Source organism: Littorina saxatilis, linkage group LG9, assembly GCF_037325665.1.
Source record: "Littorina saxatilis isolate snail1 linkage group LG9, US_GU_Lsax_2.0, whole genome shotgun sequence".
NCBI lineage: Eukaryota > Metazoa > Mollusca > Gastropoda > Littorinimorpha > Littorinidae > Littorina > Littorina saxatilis.
The window spans coordinates 10,211,936-10,230,524 of NC_090253.1; the positions used below are offsets into that span (position 1 = coordinate 10,211,936).

Here is an 18,589-nt window from a genome sequence, read left to right on the forward strand (position 1 = left end):
TTGACCGTATTCTTTATTCGGCAGTCACACTCGATGTTAAATTCAGATGTGAACGGGTGTGTGTGTGTGTGTGTGTGTGTGTGTGTGTGTGTGTGTACCCATGTTTCCACAGGTTTGGTTGCCTAAATCACCATAAGGCAACCATCCACACGTGGATGGCAACCTAAACTCTGGATGGCAACCTAATTGTGTGGATGGTCGCTTCATTTAACACCGTTAAATTGACTTTTTTGACGGAAAGAATGTCATAACAATGTTCAAAATGACATTCTTTCCGTCCACACGTGTGGATGGTTGCCTTATGGAAAAATTGACACCGTTAAATTGACTTTTTTGACGGAAAGAATGTCATAACAATGTTCAAAATGACATTCTTTCCGTCCTCTATAGGCGACGAAATAGGTCAAATTTTGTGCATTTTTTAGTGCAAAATTCTTCGATGCCGGAGCGAGTACTGCACCCAGTGCTGTTGTAGTGCAAGTGCACTAGAAAGGCACTACACCCAGTGCCGCCTCTTAGGTAACCATCCACACTTTAGGTGTGTGTGTGTGTGTGTGTGAAACATTTGCTTCCATCATTTGTTCGTTTGTTTTTGTGTTTGCTTTAATGGTGTGTGTGTATGTTTGTGTGTATGTGTGTGTGTGTGTGTGTGTGTGTGTGTGTGTGTGTGAAACATTTGCTTCCATCTTTTGTTTGTTTGTGCTTGCTTAAATGTTGTGCGTGTTTGTGTGTGTCCTAGTTCCCGTTATTATGTGCACAGTCACGCATTACAGATAGCTCGCACACACACACACATACAAACACTGTGACACACACACACACACACACACACACACACACACTGTGACACACACACACACACTGTGACACACACACACACACACTGTAACACACACACACACACTGTGACACACACACTGTAACACACACACACTGTGACACACACACACATACACCCACACAACCACAATGTGACTCCTACACACTCACTCACACACACACACATACATTGTGACACGCACACACACGCACGCACGCAAACACACATGAACCAACGTATTTTGAAGCATATTACTTTATTTGCAAGAAATAAACTATGACAAATTCCGAAAGAAAATGGGAACAATTCTAAAATAAAGGCTAAAAGCTACACGCTTAACATAATAGACGGCAAAATAGAAGAGTTAACTGAATTAAAAAATATTGCAACACTTTCTGCATCTCACTAAGAGAGTTCATACACGTTCAATTTCATATGTCCTCTTAGGTGCTTTTTCGGCTATCTAGAACACTTTGTAAATAGATTGAAGATGTTTTAACATGACGACCCGAAAGAAATCTGAGTCTCGATTTCTAAAATCGGTATATATAACACATCCGGAAAAAAGCAGCAACCTCATACAGTAAGTGAAAACTATCAACCAATGCAGTGAATTCGATATGTGTATAGCGGGTTTTGGTGTTATAACATCCCGATCAAAGTAGTTGTCAATTAGTGCTAAGGAAGTCAAACAAACAGAGGCTTCGACTCGAATCTGAGGGTAGCACGACAAAAATGCTGTCTTTTAGACAAATGATGTTGTGGACTGCTTTCACACGTTCCTGTCATCATGCTCAGTATACCAGATCTACAGAAGTGCTTCATGTAAAATTTTTAAGTTTTTGAATTTCTCGTTGAGAAGTTATGGAACTTTCCAGACTGTTCTTTGAATCACGCCAAGTCTGTGGATTTAAATCCCAAATATGCATTGTTTACCATACATACAGACAAATTAATAATGCAAATATGTTCTAAAGTTCATTTTGGATACCAGAACAGGCGTCCAGCTACGTCATGTAGACAATGAATGAAAATTGTTCATGCTTGCCGGATTACAACGACGCCCACTCATTCATTATTGCAGACAGTTATTGGAAATCAACAAGAGACCCTGTCGTGTGCACACAATGCAAACGTTTTAAAACTTGCTCTCTGAACATGGGTACAAATTTGACAAAAGTAATCTTATTCAATACTAAAGAAATAAAAGAAAAACAACCCCCATGTCCAACGTTGCGCCTCGACCTAAAAAGGTCTTCGAGTTGTGATCTTATACAATAGGAACTTTGCTGGTATGTTCAAAAATAATCTTACTGAACACATGCAAAATTGTAATGTTATTTGGGGTGGAAATCGACAGTATTGTAGCTGTTAAAATCTGTTCCGAAGAGCTGAATATATAAGTTGAGTACTAAAGGCAGTGCAATATTTTGGCCAAGTTTAGGTGCATGCGGAACCCACTCTCTATTCATAATTCAGGTGCCTAGCAAGCCGCATAAAAAAGGTGATCAGCTGGTAGTGCTTTGAAAAGGGATAGGGGGCGTGGTTTGGTAATTCAAGCACTTTGGGAGCCGAGGATCGGTTTGTCTTGAGAGAAAAACAACAACACCATAATAGTGACAAGTCAGTTAGTTAGTTAATTGTTGCTTTTTGGGTCCAGCGGACCATAAAGGCCAAATCAGGACCCCACAAGTTTAACATTTCACATATTTAAATTAAACCAATTTTAATAAACAAAATTAGATAATAGTGACAACAACAAAAAATAAAAATAAAAATAAAATAAAAATGTCCGTAGTACAGTAAAGTTGGTAAAAATGCAAACTGTTATGGTTCTTAACATGGGTGAGTGTGTGTTTCTTTGTTTATCTGGGTGGTGGTGGGGGCGGAGAGAAATTGGGTGAGTGTGTGTTTCTTTGTTTATCTGGGTGGTGGTGTGGGCGGACAGAAATTGGGTGAACACATTGTATTTAGTTGTGATTGAATGTATTGATAGTAAATCAAGCCACGACATTTCTTATGTCGTATGTAAACGAAGCAGAAGAAGGGGTCAATGGGTGCCACTGGTTAGACCTTTGTTATCGATTGGTTGTCTTTATTTTCGTTTCAATATTTTCTCAAAACTCTCGCAAGGGACGAGGGAGTTACGGACCGCAAGCTATGTATGCTCTTGTAAACGTGCAAAATAGGCGGGGTTTACAGAAACATGTGTGTTAAATAAAAATAAAAAACATAAAAAATCAGATGGCTTTCAAGAAGTAAAGCTGTAACCGGACAAAAACTAAATAATTTCCGGACGATTCTAATCCAAAATCATAATGCGAGGACGTTTCCAGTTTCCCAGTCACCAATGAGCTAAGACCTTGACCAATAAACATTAAAATAAACCACGAAGTCGTGAACTAGCAGTCAACCATTTCCTACTTTTATATAATCTCTACGCTAGCTCTTTTTTTTACATAAAAACCAAATGGATAAAACTAAAAGCAAACATTCCAGATTTGTTTTCATTTCTAATGAACAAGAAATGTCAGTTTTAATTGCTGAAGAATTTTCAACACAGCAGTTTTGACATTCCATGAGTTAAAGATTGAATAGTGGTGTAAATGTGAGCACATACGTGTTAAGGAATGTGTTTGTGAGTTTGTGTGATTGTGTGTGCGCGTTTGTGTGTTTGCGCGCGTGTTTGTGTGGGTGTGCTTGCGTGCGAATATGGTACTGTCTGCTCTTACGTTGTGTGTGTGTGTGTGTGTGTGTGTGTGTGTGTGTGTGTGTGTGTGTGTGTGTGTGTGTGTGTGTGTGTGTGTGTGTGTGTGTGTGTGTGTGTGTGTGTTATGAAGAATGAATGGCAAATTCAATGTTAAAAATCAGATCCATTATTTCAGAGCGTTCACAGATTAGGGCGAAATCATCTTTTGGTATTAAGTGACAGCGTTCAAGAAGACCAGGTATATATAGGGTTATTCTGTTATCTAAAATCAACAGCTTACTCCCGCATCCTCGTAGTGGTTGCAGTTGTGATCACCAATGGAGTTTGCAGGACAGTTCACCAGTCTTGATTCGCTGCCCCCACACTGCACGTCGTCCAACCAGATGGGGCTTCCTGCGTCACCCTGACCAAACGCAGCGTTACCGTAGGCTGTGGCTGCAGACCTACATTAATAAAGTAGGGTTTACACTTCACTTCATTTAGTTTTAGTAATCCAAAAACAAATCGACTGCCAACGTTCCGAAATTCAGAACAAGTCGCGTAAGGCGAAATTACTACATTTAGTCAAGCTGTGGAACTCACAGAATGAAACTGAACGCACTGCATTTTTTCACCAAGACCACATACTCGTAGTTTCGTCAGTCCACCGCTCGTGGCAAAGGCAGTGAAATCGACAAGCCAGAATAGCGCGGTAATGGTCGCGCTGAGCAGGATAACACGCTTTTCTGTATCTCTATTCTTTTTAGCGTACTGAGTTTGTTTTTAATCCAAACATATCATATCTATATGTTTTTTGAATCAGGGACCGACAAGGAATAAGATGAAATTGTTTTTAAATCGATTTCGGACAATTAATTGCAATCATAATTTTCATATTCTTAATTTTCAGAGCTAGTTTGTAATCCAAATATAACATATGTATATGTTTTTGGGATCAGAAAATGACGAAGAATAAGATGAAATTGGTTTTGGTTCGTTAAAAATAAAAATAAAATTAATGACAAGTTTCCGATTTTTAATGACCAAATTCATTAATTATTTTTTAAGCCACCAACCTGAAATGCAATACCAAAGTCCGGCCTTTGTCGAAGATTGCTTTGCCAAAATGTCAATCAATTTGATTGAAAAATGAGGGTGTGACAGTGCCGCCTCAACTTTTACAAAAAGCCGGATATGACGTCATCAAAGGTATTTATTCAAACAATACAAAATAAGTCCGGGGATATCATTCCCAGGAACTCTCATGTCAAATTTCATTAAGATCGGTCCAGTAGTTTAGTCTGAATCGCTCTACACACACAGACACACACACACACACACACAGACACGCATACACCACGACCCTCGTCTCGATTCCCCCTCTATGTTAAAACAAAACTTGACTAAATGTAATAAAAACAAACAAGAAACGTATGTTGTTGGAACGTTTAATTATTGACAAAACAAAACGTTACGCTCACAGATATATATTGACCCAACGGTCTTTTAAGTGCACAGACAAACACGAATTACACAAAACTTATCTCGAAAAATGTTCATCCGCTTGCAGGGAAAACCTTTTTCGAGATAAGTTTTGTGTCATTCGTGTTTGTCTGTGCACTCAAAAGACCGCTGGGTCGATATATATATCTGTGAGCGTAACGTTTTGTTTTGTCAATAGTTAAACGTTCTAATAACATACCTTTCCTGGTTTTTTTAAAATTTTGTTGTTTTAGTATGCATATCAAAACAGTGGAGGCGAATTCAGTATTAGAGCTCACAGTCCTGTGTTATAGCTGCCTTGTTTTGTTTAGCGTGTGCTGACAAAACACTAGCCCCTGCTCGTCAAGCGTTAAACGGTTTGTCTTTCGCCGCTAGCCTGCAGGCGAGTTGGCGTTGTTTATCTCTGGTGGCCACTGTTTATAATTCAGAATCTCGGAACCAAGTCTCAGTAAAAACTCTTGGAGAAGTCTGGAAAGCGAAGACCAGAGCTTTTTTGCTATGTATGTGGGGGTTTTGCAGACGGCATTTTGAAGCATACACGTTACCATGACTGCATCAAAATGTTGTATTGAAAACTTCGATAAAGTATCTCAGTTGCACATTTTAGCAAGGTCAATCATTATGCTAATTTAAAATCGCTTCAAGCACTTATTGATTAAAACCAAAACTGTGAAATATAATCTGCTAACACTTTCTTTTATCTATCTAGAGAGTATTGCCAGGATGGTCACGTGCTTCCGTCTTAAATAAACGGGATTATGTATGCCACAGTATGGATGAACCGAGTTGCATTCACTGAAGTGGCCGTAACACAGGTTAAATAGCAATCTGTTTAACAGAGCTCTGTAAAGCACACAATCTCCCCCCCCCCTCCCCAGCCCCCCAAACAGATTAACAAAATAAAAGAAGATGATTTTAGAAACAGCAGCCGGAGAGAGGCCCGGGGGGGGGGGGGGGGATTAAAGATTGGAATTTAATTATAATTGGATAGATCCGCCGCACTGCCAAGAAAAGTGTACAGTGTTTCACCCACTTTCCCGAAAATATATGCATCTGTGTTAAAATTGTCAAAATGGAGTTCCAACTTATCATCAGTGATCAGACATAATTATGTAGATAGATGATCAATGTAGGCTATATTATATCTCTGTTATCATGCACTACTGACTCAACAACACAAATACTTGCTGAATATAATATCTCTATTTGAAAGCATATCCAAAGGAACCTTTTGTCTCTGTTGATAAATATCGAAGTTCATTGCATTATCTTTACTCTAGACTTGTATTCAGTTTCTCTGTCAGAGCGGCAAAGTATCGTCTGCTACAGACACCGACCCAGCAGTAAGAAAGCATAGGCTCTAGCTGAATACATTTTATTTTTTTCTCGTCAAAAGTAGAAAATACATTCATTCGTAAAGAAGAACTAGGGTTTAGATGAAAAGGTTAGTCAGTGTAATATCATATATATACCAATAGATTAAGGAAGATTTTTCAAGAAAGTGCCGATTGTGTTTTTTGTGGTTAGGCCTATCTGTTATCGCGAGTTCCGACAGTAGCGGCTCGGTTACTGCGGACCAGCATAACTGAGTTCACACAGAACTATTCTCAGCTGCACTCAACATGGAAAAAACCCTGTGTTAATTGTTTCAAGACAACCACATTTTGTAACACTACTTTGAAACTTCTGCTTCTTGTCATCATTATAATCATTGCAAGGGCTCCAGGAACTGAGAAATGTTAAACACACTTAAAACCACGTAAATGTTACAGGAAGGCGCCTTTACCGCCTATGCATGGTGCCACAGATTTCAGCAGCTAGCGGCCGCCGTGACCTTGCAAGGCGGAGCATCGAAATTTGCGCGGAATATTCAAAAAGCTTAAACCACACTCACTTTTTTTTCTTGAAAACAGCATAAATATTGTTTTAAGCGTAATAAGTTTAATCTGTATGTATGCTGGAGGTGTAAATGCACTAACATGCATATTTTGTTGCTTGTAAGATGTAGTGTTCACTTACAAAACTTTGACAAGTTTGGTCTTTCGGTTGGCGGTGTAATGTGATTCTTATGTACCGGTTCGACATGTAGGAAACAGCAGTATTTAACTGATTTCTTCCGCATTGAATGTTTCTTTGTGCAATCAGTATAGAAGATTGCAGAGAGTGTATTCTGATGATTTAAAATGTGTGTATTATTATTAAGCAGCCCTGATAGTACTGACTATGTCTCTTTCTTAACTGACTCAGTGTGTGACTTCTTAACTGTGCACATTTTCAGCCAGAAATTCATTTCTCTTCCTTGTCTTGCTTGCAAATTTGTTCTTTCCTGGCCGAGCGATAACATAAACACTCCTGCCAAGGGTTGTGTTCTGCGATGTTTTAGAGCTCGGAAAGGCAGCAGAGGGCTTGTCATCAGCTTTCCCTAAATGGATTGCTTGAGGGCTAATAAGGAAGGGATACTGCTATATCAGTGGTGGTTGTTGACATCTTGTATATATACAGCTTGCTGAATCCTAATGCATGGGCCAAAGAAGGAAACTCGGCTCCACTGATTTGATATGGTTTGTTAATATACAACTCGTCTTACAAAACTGACTCTATGCAGACGCCTTTGAGAAAACGCCTTCGTGAGGAGGCCGCAGTTTATAAAACCAGTTTATCTACCATATTCAACAAACGGATGGATTTTACATGAGGTAGTGTTTATGCAGTGGACCGTAAAACATATATAAAAGGTTTTGATTCGAGAAATCCCTCACCGCACATGCCATCCATGTTCTATACTACCCGTCATATCATAAATATGCAGTTGTGTTTGAGGGCAGATCTTTGTGACGAGGCCGTTTATTGTAAAACCAACTATATGACTAAAAGGGCCAGTCATTCCCCTACCTTATTAAGAAAACAGATAGAGTTTACATGACGCAGTGTCTATACAGTAGAACCTACAACGCAGACACCCCCCAAAATCAAATTTGCAAAATCAAGGTTCCCGCGTTGAAATTGACAACAAATCAGAACTGAAAAACAAAACAGACAACATGTTCTGCATGTCAGTAGAAAAAACAATCTAATTTGCATCTAAAATAATTTGTTGCTATCTTCAAGAACAATAACAGATGCGCCACATACTCAAATTCCATGTACATATTTTATCAGATATAGGTGGTATGAGGATTTCAACGCGAAAGTAAACTTTATGATGTTGACTCATTCAGAGCGCTGAGCGGAAATGTCAGCCAACGCTTAGCAAAGCTCACTGCTGGCTCGCTTAACTGGTCATGGCTCTTAAAAGAGCATTTTTCAAGAATTTGTCTGCGCGTTTGAACTAGTGGGATGTGAACAGCCATGGTTGAAAATGTATAACATTTAATTGTAATTTGAAGCTTTCATTTTCCTTAATGCCTGCTAATTTTAATTTGATTCTGTTTAGTTGGACAGGGTACATCTTTTTTTAAAACTCTTTCTGGCATGTCACATAACAGCAGAATTTATGTCTCACATGACTTAAGATTGTGTGGGTATTACATGTGTTAGCTCCAATCACTGACAGTTTGAAGGCTATTTGTTTGTTTGTTTGCTTTACGCCCAGCCGACCACGAAGGGCCATATCAGGGCGGTGCTGCCTTGACATTTTACGTGCGCCACACACAAGACAGAAGTCGCAGCACAGGCTTCATGTCTCACCCAGTCACATTATTCTGACACCGGACCAACCAGTCCTAGCACCAACCCCATAATGCCAGACGCCAGGCGGAGCAGCCACAAGATTGCCAATTTTAAAGTCTTAGGTATGACCCGGCCGGGGTTCGAACCCACGACCTCCCGATCACGGGGCGGACGCCTTACCACTAGGCCAACCGTGCCGGTAGTTTGAAGGCTGTGCGTTGTGGAGTTACTAAAATGTTTAGTTGTTTGTCTCATTACCCGTATGCCTTGTATGCCTTGTATGCCTTCTGAGAGGATTGACACCTACATCGCCCAGCATGCCATAGCGTCCACGTTAGACAAGATATGTGAACAAAATTGACTGTTTTAGATGCAGTTTTGATTGTTCTGTCTAGTCACATGCAGAACATGTTTCGTTTCAGTTGTTCTGATTTTTCCGTCGATTTCAACGCGGGAAACTTGAATTTGCGAATTTGATTTCGGGGGGTTTCTGTGTTGTAGGTTCCACTGTATTGACACTACGTCATGTAAACTCAATCTGTTTTCTGAACAAGGTAGGAGAATGAATGGCCTGTTCCGTAATATAACTGGTTTTACAAGCAATATCCTCTTCATAAAGATATACCCTAAAACGCATCTGCCTAGATTTTTTTTTATGACGGGTAGTATATAGAGATTATATTTTGATTTAAGAAAAAGACATATCAAGAGGAAAAAGAAGAAAAAACGGTAACGTACAAAACAATGTGTTGAACCACACTGCAACTAAAACAAATGGGAAGGTTTTAACTACAATACATAACGAACAAGTTTCCACAAGAAACAAAACTCGTTTCGTTAAAATCATCTCCGTTTATACTACCTAGCCGTTAAACGACAGTTTTTGTGAATTGAACCTAATAACGGTTTCTTGTGGGAAAATAAAGCAGCAGAGTTGAGCTGGCGCAAGTAGCTGCAAGCGTATAGAAGTGTAAATAAAATATATTCTATTGCAAGTAACTCGTAAAAGTCATCTTCAGTGACTTGTACTCACGTGCTGAAGCCCAGCTGACGACACACAACCTGGGCGTCTGGGGCATCCCATAAATCGTCACACACAGTGCCCCAGGAACCGTTGTTGAAGACTTCTACCCGTCCCTCCCTGGAGTGGGAGCCGTTGACCAGACGGATGGATCCATCGGCAGTCACTGCCCCTGAAGTCATTGCAGATACACGCCATTATAAATACAGCAATCGTAACATTTAACAAACACCAAACGAACATGATTGAAAGAAAATTATAAACTTTATACGCGCTTGTTATGTTCTTGGTAAATGAAGACACAAAGATATGGCTTTTCAAAAGGAAAATATGTTTCTTGCAAGATCATGTATAATTAACAAAATCACAAAAAATGGGTTTAAACACTTAAAGACAAGTACACGCTTTGATCGACAAAAACGGTATACAATTTCCCAAAGTTAATAAATAAGTACATTCTCAACATTACACGTGGCTGCTATATGAGTATGTTAAGGCTCAATCCGCTTCACGTAAACCACAAGTTTCTGGACACGGACACTGTCAGGCTTTTACACAAAGTACAAACACCCTGTCGTTCAAACACTTACCACTAGAAAGCATCCTAGGTGCCCTCCATAAAGTGCGAGCGGTTTTCAAAGACTGATTTAATTTTTTTGCGTGGCCATCAGCCGGATGTACTTTAAAACAAATCGGAAGCCTCGTTTTGGCGCTAGAACCTACTTGTAAAATCTAAATGATAACTTGACAGCATGTGATACAAACATTCTTAAATCATAAAATAGTTCTTTTTTTCATCAAGACAAGATCAGTACAGTTCTAAGTTTTGAAAGTATGAAAAAAGGGAGCCCGAAAGGGGGTCATGCAAGGTCGTGTTTGCCCTAGCAGACGCATTTTCTGAATGTCGCCAGTTTCTTGGAACGGTCAACCGACACCGCACATTTCATGCCACACGCAGTTGTTTGTTGCATTTTAGATTCAGATGTACACGATAAAGTGCTATTGCAGATCAGATACAGCGAGTCGCATTGAAACAACAAACTGACGACTTATAATTCATCACGTGTGTAAAAAAGTAAAAATGGGTCACACCGGTCCACAATCGCTCAGGGGATGAATAAACCACGAGAACGGGTGTGTGGTTTACGCATGCTAAATAGCCATTCAAACGAACTGTGTCATTTAATTATGTCAAATGCTTGTGCAAGTGTGTTCCATAAGGTAAGATTTGCTTATTTCGTGAAAGATTCCATCGTTCTGTAAACCTCAATTGAGGCGGAGTGAGGCTGTAACTATTCATCAATCGCACGCTGATCTGTGTATAAAAAACTCTCTCCAGTTAATGCCTATTACTGTTACAATAACGTGTCTTCCCACAACGGATTCCAGCATCCTCACTGTGAGCACAATTATGACTTCCTAACGTCAGTGCCCGACAATCTACCAGTCGTCTTTCAGTGTCCACACAGTTGACGTCAAGAACCAACTTCAATGCAAAGGCAGATACACAAATAGATCACAAACTTGTTACCTCCCCCTGCGTCACAGCTAACACCCGCATCCTCGTAGTGGCCGCAGTCGTGAACACCAATGGTGTTTGCACGACAGTTCACCAGTCTTGTTTCGTTGCCCCCACACTGCACGCCGTCCAACCAGATGGGGCTTCCTGCGTCACCCTGACCAAACGCAGCGTTACTGAGAGCTCTGGATGCAGACCTACATTAATAAAGTAGAGTTTACACTTCACATCATGTTGTTTTACTACTTTTGTTTCTATACTATTCGTCTTAACAAAAACCTAGGCAGACGCGTTGGAGAGAAAAGATCTTCACGACGAGGCCGCAGATTATAAAACTAGTTCATCTACCATATTCCGCAAACAGGTGGATTTTACACGAGGTGGTGTTTATACAGTGGGCCGTTAAACATATACAGAAGGTTTTGATTTGAGAAATCACTCACCGTGGATGATATGCATGTTCTATATCGTTTATAAGAGATTAGATTTTGATTTTTAAAAAGGAAAAAGAAAAAAAGATAACACGAAAAAGATGTGTAGAAGCAAACAGTGTGAAACAGATATACAACAAATTTGAAGGTTTTACCTACAATACGAACCTTACATGTTCCCATAGCATTTAATAAAATAAAATGGGGCCAACATGTTTGGACTTGAGGAAACCCACACCAAGCATGCTACCCAACAATAGTTTCTGTGAATTGAAACCAATAACGCTTTCTTGTGAACAAATAAAGCAACAGAGTTGATGTGGCGCAAGTAGCTGCAAGCCTACAGATATTTTAATACAATAGATTATTTTGCAAGTAACTCCTAAAGGCTTAGTCCAGTGACTTGTACTCACGTGTTGAAGCCAAGCTGACGACACACAACCTGGGCGTCGCTTGCACCCCAGCCATCGTCACACACAGTGCCCCAGGAACCGTTGTTGAAGACTTCTACCCGTCCCTCCCTGGAGTGGGAGCCGTTGACCAGACGGATGGATCCAGAGGCAGCCACAGCCCCTGAAGTCATTGCAGATACACGCCATTATAAATACAGCAATCGTAACATTCAACACACACCAAACGAACATGCTTGAAAGAAAATTATAAACTTTATACGCGCTTGTTATGTTCTTGGTAAATTAAGACACAAAGATATGGCTTTTCAAAAAGAAAATATGTTTCTTGCAAGATCATGTATAATTAACAAAATCACAAAAAATGGTTTAAACCGCTTAAGACAAGTACACGCTTTGATCGACAAAAACCGTAAAAATTTCCAAAAGTTAATAAATGAGTACATTCTCAACATTACAAATGGCTGCTATCTGAGTATGTTAAAGGCTCAATCCGCTTCACGTAAACCACCAATTTCTGGACACAGACACTGTCAGGCTTTTACACAAAGTACAAACACCCTGTCTTTCAAACACTTACCATTAGAAAGCATCCTAGGTGCCCTCCATAAAGTGCGTGCATTTTTTTCAAAGACTGATTTAGTTTTTTTGCGTGGCCAGCCGGATGTACTTTAAAACAAATCGGATGCCTCGTTTTGGTGTGACATTATGTGAGACAAACATTCTTAAATCATAAAATAGTTCTTTTTTCATCAAGACAAGATCAGTACAGTTTTAAGTTTTGAAAATTTGAAAAAAAGGAGCCCGAAAGGGGGTCATGCAAGGTCGTGTTTGCCCTAGCAGACACATTTTCTGAATGTCGCCAGTTTCTTTGAACGGTCAACCGACACCGCACATTTCATGCCACACGCATTTGTTGCATTTTAGATTCAGATGTACACAATAGCGTGCTATTGCAGATACAGCGAGTCGCATTGAAACAACAAACTGACGACTTATAATTCATCACGTGTGTGAAAAAGGATAAATGGGTCACACGGGTCCACAATCGCTCAGGGGATGAATAAACCACGAGAACTGGTGTGTGGTTTTCGCATGCTAAATAGCCATTCAAACGAACTGTGTCATTTAATTATGTTAAATGCTGGTGCAAGAGTGTTCCATAAGGTTAGATTTGCTTATTTCGTGAAAGATTCCATCGTTCTGTAAATTTCATTTGAGGCGGAGTGAGGCTGTAACTATTCATCAATTGCGCTCTGATCTGTGTATAAACTCTCCCCAGCTAATGCTCATTAATGTTACAATAACGTGTCTTACCACAACGGATTCCAGCATCCTCACTGTGAGCACAATTATGACTTCCTAACGTCAGTGCCCGACAGTCTACCAGTCGTCTTTCAGTGCCCACACAGTTGACGTCGATAACCAATTTCAATGCAAAGGCAGATACAAAAATAGATCACAAACTTGTTACCTGCCCCACAGCTGACACCCGCATCCTCGTAGTGGCTGCAGTCGTGAACACCAATTGTGTTTGCACGACAGTTCACCAGTCTTGTTTCGTTGCCCTCACACTGCACGCCGTCCAACCAGATGGGGCTTCCTGCGCCACCCCGACCAAACGCTTCGTTACTGTAGGCTCTGGCTGCAGACCTACATTAATAAAGTAGGGTTTACACTTCACATCATGTTGTTTTAGCACTTTTGTTTCTATACTATTCGTCTTAACAAAAACCTAGGCAGACGCGTTTGGGAAAGCATCTTCGTGACGAGGCCGCAGATGATAAAACTAGTTCATCTACCATATTAAGCAAACAAATTGATTGATTTTACATGAGGTGGTGTTTCTACAGTGGTCAGTTAAACATATATAAACATATTTTGATTCGTGAAATCACTCACCGTGCATTCTATCCATGTTCTATATAGTTTATAAGAGATTATATTTTGATTTATTTAAAAATTAAAAAACATACAAAACATGTGTGTTGACGTACATTACACTGTGTAAAACTAAGATAAAAACAAATTTGAAGGTTTTACCTACAATACGAACCTTACATGTTCCCATAGCATTTAATAAAATAAAGTTGGGCCAACATGTTTCGATTTGAGAAAACCCACACCAAGCATGCTACCCAACGATAGTTTCTGTGAATTGAAACCAATAACGCTTTCTTGTGAAGCTGCAGAGTTGATGTGGCGCAAATAGCTGCAAGCGCACAGACATTTTAATACAATAGATTCTATTGCAGGGAACTCCTAACGGCATAGTCCAGTGACTTGTACTCACGTGTTGAAGCCAAGCTGACGACACACAACCTGGGCGTCATTCACATCCCACTGATCGTCACACACAGTGCCCCAGGAACCGTTGTTGAAGATTTCTACCCGTCCCTCCCTGGAATGAGAGCCGTTGACCAGACGGATGGATCCAGAGGCAGTCACAGTCCCTGAAGTCATTGCAGATACACGCGAGATATTGTAAGCCGCAAAACTTAAATGTTCCTTTCCCATAAACCCATTGTTTCTGTATTTCTCTCTTTTTAAGCTAAGCGAGAAACCTAGTTTCACATCGGGCACATTGCCAAGTGTTTAATGTCTCATCCTTGCAACTCTCCTTTCATTCACAGAGATAACAGAGCATCTCTTGGCACACAAATAAAACCAACAAGCCAAGAGCACCAAAATACACCTTGCTGTTGTTTGTTCAATTAAACTTTACAGTGTGATGTCAAACTCATATCTGTTTAACGAAAAAAAGCAATATTCAATAAAAGGATACACCCACCCAGTACGTGAATTATGTTCCTTCCTATCTGGAGACCAAAAGAAATGAATTTTGAAAAGGACAAATATTACGTTTACTACAGGACATTAGATAGTATAGAATAAAAAGATGGCCACTGGATCAAACAACCACAGACATAACACATAAGTAATGAAGAATGCCAACGGTTTAAACATTTTTTTTAAACCTACCTTACAGCTATCTAATGATTTGTTTCTTCGAATCATTAAGCACGCTCTGATCTACGAATCAACCATCGCAGGTTAATGGTTATTGATGTTACAATAACGTGCCTTACCACAACTGACTCCAGCATCCTCACTGTGACCACAATTATGACTTCCTAAAGCCAGTGCCCGACAGTCCACCAGCCGTCTTTCAGTGCCCACACAGTTGACGTCGTCCAACCAGATCTGGCTTCCTGCGTCACCCTGACCAAACCTGGCTCTTTGGAATGCACTGACTGTTAACCTGCAAGGAAGATGTAGATAAATCAAATTGAAGTCTGCATGTAGTTCGTTTTTTTCGGATTTGGTATGCTTTAGTGTCCCTGTGGACTTTGCACAAAATAAATCGGGCTGCCAAGGTTAGCAAGAAGTCGTGTTTTTAAAGTCCTTCGACATTAGCTGTGAGCTTACCTTATTTTGTCATGTGCTTGCACGTTCACAGGAGCGTTTGAAAACAAATTCCCTGCCCAGACCCGGGTTCGAACCGACGCCAATAGCGAAAACTATTCATAAAGGCAGCACGCCATTGACTAGGCTACGACCCTGTCACAACCCGGATCTTCCTCTTGACAGAACATCAACCTTTCAAAATAGTTTGCCTGCATCTTTAACTGAATATGCCGCATGATTTGCAAAATTGTGAATGCATGTTTATGGCACATGCCACCAGCTGCCTTTGTCTGCTTGCACTTACAGAGGAAATGTCACGACAGCTTGACGACATTACAAATTGCCCTGTATAGGAGCACAACACAAGCACGCCTCAATTCACTTAAGTCAACTCACGTGCTGAAGCCCAGCTCACGACACACAACCTTGGCGTCTGTAGCATCCCAGTCATCGTCACACACAGTGCCCCAGGAACCGCTGTGGAAGATTTCTACACGTCCCTCCCTGGAGTGAGAGCCGTCCACCAGACGGACAGTAGCATATCCTGATGGAACTGTGGAGATACGGGTTTGCATACATAACAAGAACGCTGCATGCCTGATGACAATAATAATTCATAGACTAGCAGGTAATTGGAAAAACGTTCAAAATGGTCGCGTGGACCTTTTTTTCAATACCTTCGAAACTGACTGATTGTTACGCACGCGGAATGCAAATGTGGCCTCAGAGTTCGCCCTAAGGCTACTGCGGCTACTCCTCTGTGTAAGTCTTGACCCAGAACACGCATGTCGAAGAAACAGCACTATTTACACCTCTTTTTGAAAATATTTCAAGTCTGCTGTTAAAAATAAGGACCTTATCAATCAAATTCTTCTTTTTTAGTCAACGTTACATTTTGTAATCAGCCATAAAATAAAGAAAAAATAAATAAATCAGTAAATACATAAATAAACAAGTTAATACACATGATAAATAAACGCGATTTAAAAATAAAATTGATTCCATTCTGCATATATAAATATATAGCTATTCTGATGGACACGTGGGGGAATTCGGGGGCTGTGATTGGATGGTCTCACACATCCCTTTTCCGATCATCAAAGCATAACGCTACGAAAGTTGGCCATTTTTGCCGATATCCAAACGATATCGGCAATAACAAAGACGCATGGTTCCGGTTTCTTCCACGTGTATAAAGTACACGCATACCTCGCCAGGTTTGTTTCTGTCACTCTGTGACTAGTCGACAGACGATGCCATATGCTTTGTGTGTTTTTGTTGTTGCTTACTGTACATGACATACATTACGTGTAAAATCCAGTTCTTTAACAGGCAACAAACCTTGCAAATTTCCAGAAGCTGCAATCTGAAGCGACCTATCTCGGATTCTAGCAGACGATCTCTCCAATGTTTAACACAAAATCAGCAAACTCTCCTGTCACATAGAACGTCCATTGTATAGTGCAATGTTGAAATGAAGTTACCGGTCTGAAACATTTCGTCGTTTCTTCTGAGACAATCCTTGTTCTCTTATCATCTACAGATTTACCGCTGTCTTCACCACGCGAATTCCCAACAGAAGTCAGACTTTCGAACATACAATCTACGTAGGCAAGCATGATACGTCATGACGTCATATGATTCCAAACATATTGACGTAATGCTAAGCATCCGGTTATCTCGAGTTTTCTCCGTAATACATGTCCGTGGGTTTTTCAATGTTCGGTTATTTCCGTGGCTTCATGCGGAAAGGGAACCGTCGTCTGCAATCAACGACATGGACCATTCTGGTACTTGTCGCTGACAAAAACATGATTCTAACACAGAATTTAATGTCAGAATAGCTATATAAACGCTATTGTGTTTTCATCGTAGCAATAGGGTCCGATATTTAGACTCGAACAAGTATAATGCGACTCGTCTTCGACTCGTCGGCATTATACTTGTCTCGTCTAAATATCGGGCCCTATTGCTACGCTGAAAACACAATAGCTGTTAATGTTGATATTTTTTCAAGCACTGGACATCGGGTCAGGAAAAGAGAGAGAGAGAGAGAGAGAGAGAGAGAGAGAGAGAGAGAGAGAGAGAGAGAGAGAGAGAGAGAGAGAAAGAGAGAGAGAGAGAAAGACAAGAAAGGCAAGACAAAATCTTATTATCGAAGGTAATAGATAAGCAAGAACATAAGCTTTTTTACATTCTGACAGATTTCATGCGCCTGAGCCACAGTGAGTCTGGGCCTCTTCTTTCGACTTGCGAAGATTCTTCTCAGCCGCTGTGTTAGTGGCATGTAGCTTCTCGTCTCTACATTACCAAACAATGATTCCTTGACCCTAAAATTTCCCGCGGCTAAAAGCAGAAGGTTATTTTTGGAACAGATTTCGAGCTGGACAAAGCAGCATTTGGAAGTCGACTGATTCAATGGACTGTCCTACTCGTATACGTATAGGTTACAACACGAGTGGTTTTTTATATGGCTTGTATTTCAGTCAAGACCCAGCGTATGAATATCATCGGGAGACACGAGCCTCTGGCGAGTCCATATGCAGTTGAAGATCTCCCTTAAAAGTAAATTTGGATGAAGGTCAAATTTCTCTGTGAAAATATTTGCATATGGCCGCTGTTACGTTTGGGTTCCAAGAAAGGTTCTTTAAGAGTCTACATGCATTTTTCTTTTGTATGGTACAAAATTAGGGAGTACCAACTATATATTCAAATGAGGCTTAAAGCCGTGCTTTCTGCTCCTCTGATAGTCAAGTGAACTGCCTTTGTTGGCATAGGTTATATCAAATGACATAGGAATGAATGCTTTAAATAGAGGAGGGGGGGGCACATTTGTAGCAATAATTGTTTTGCTTAACAAAGATAGTGTATTTGAATTCTGTATTCTAAAAAGGGTTAATTCTAAAACAGCTTGACATAGCTAATCGTAACGTTGCAAAAAACTAATGCACATTGATGATTGTAAACATACAGCATCATGGTAAAATCTCGAAATGCATTCCATACTATCTCATCATTAGAACAGTAACATAAAATAGCTTTATGTTTCGCGTGTTTCTTTATTGGGGCCGGGGGGGGGAGGAGGATTGGAGATGAGTATGTAAACGTCCCATGCCATT

General features: G+C 40.3%; 1 protein-coding gene across 3 annotated transcripts in view; it reads right to left on the reverse strand.

Moving 5' to 3' along the window:
• Positions 1 to 1,059: 1,059 nt before the first annotated feature.
• LOC138975248 (transmembrane protease serine 9-like) overlaps positions 1,060 to 18,589 on the reverse strand; it is an 85,684-nt gene continuing 68,154 nt past the window's right edge. Inside the window, exons 19-22 of one of the 3 annotated variants that reach the window (XM_070347900.1) lie at positions 15,867 to 16,023; positions 15,152 to 15,324; positions 14,356 to 14,515; positions 13,416 to 13,715 (exon numbers count right to left, since the gene is read on the reverse strand). In XM_070347900.1, the coding sequence (XP_070204001.1) occupies positions 13,460 to 13,715; positions 14,356 to 14,515; positions 15,152 to 15,324; positions 15,867 to 16,023 (746 nt within the window). In that variant the 3' untranslated portion in view covers positions 13,416 to 13,459. Of the gene's footprint in view, positions 3,974 to 13,415; positions 13,716 to 14,355; positions 14,516 to 15,151; positions 15,325 to 15,866; positions 16,024 to 18,589 lie in introns of those variants that run through there. The other 2 variants (XM_070347902.1, XM_070347901.1) reach the window with 2 other exon arrangements.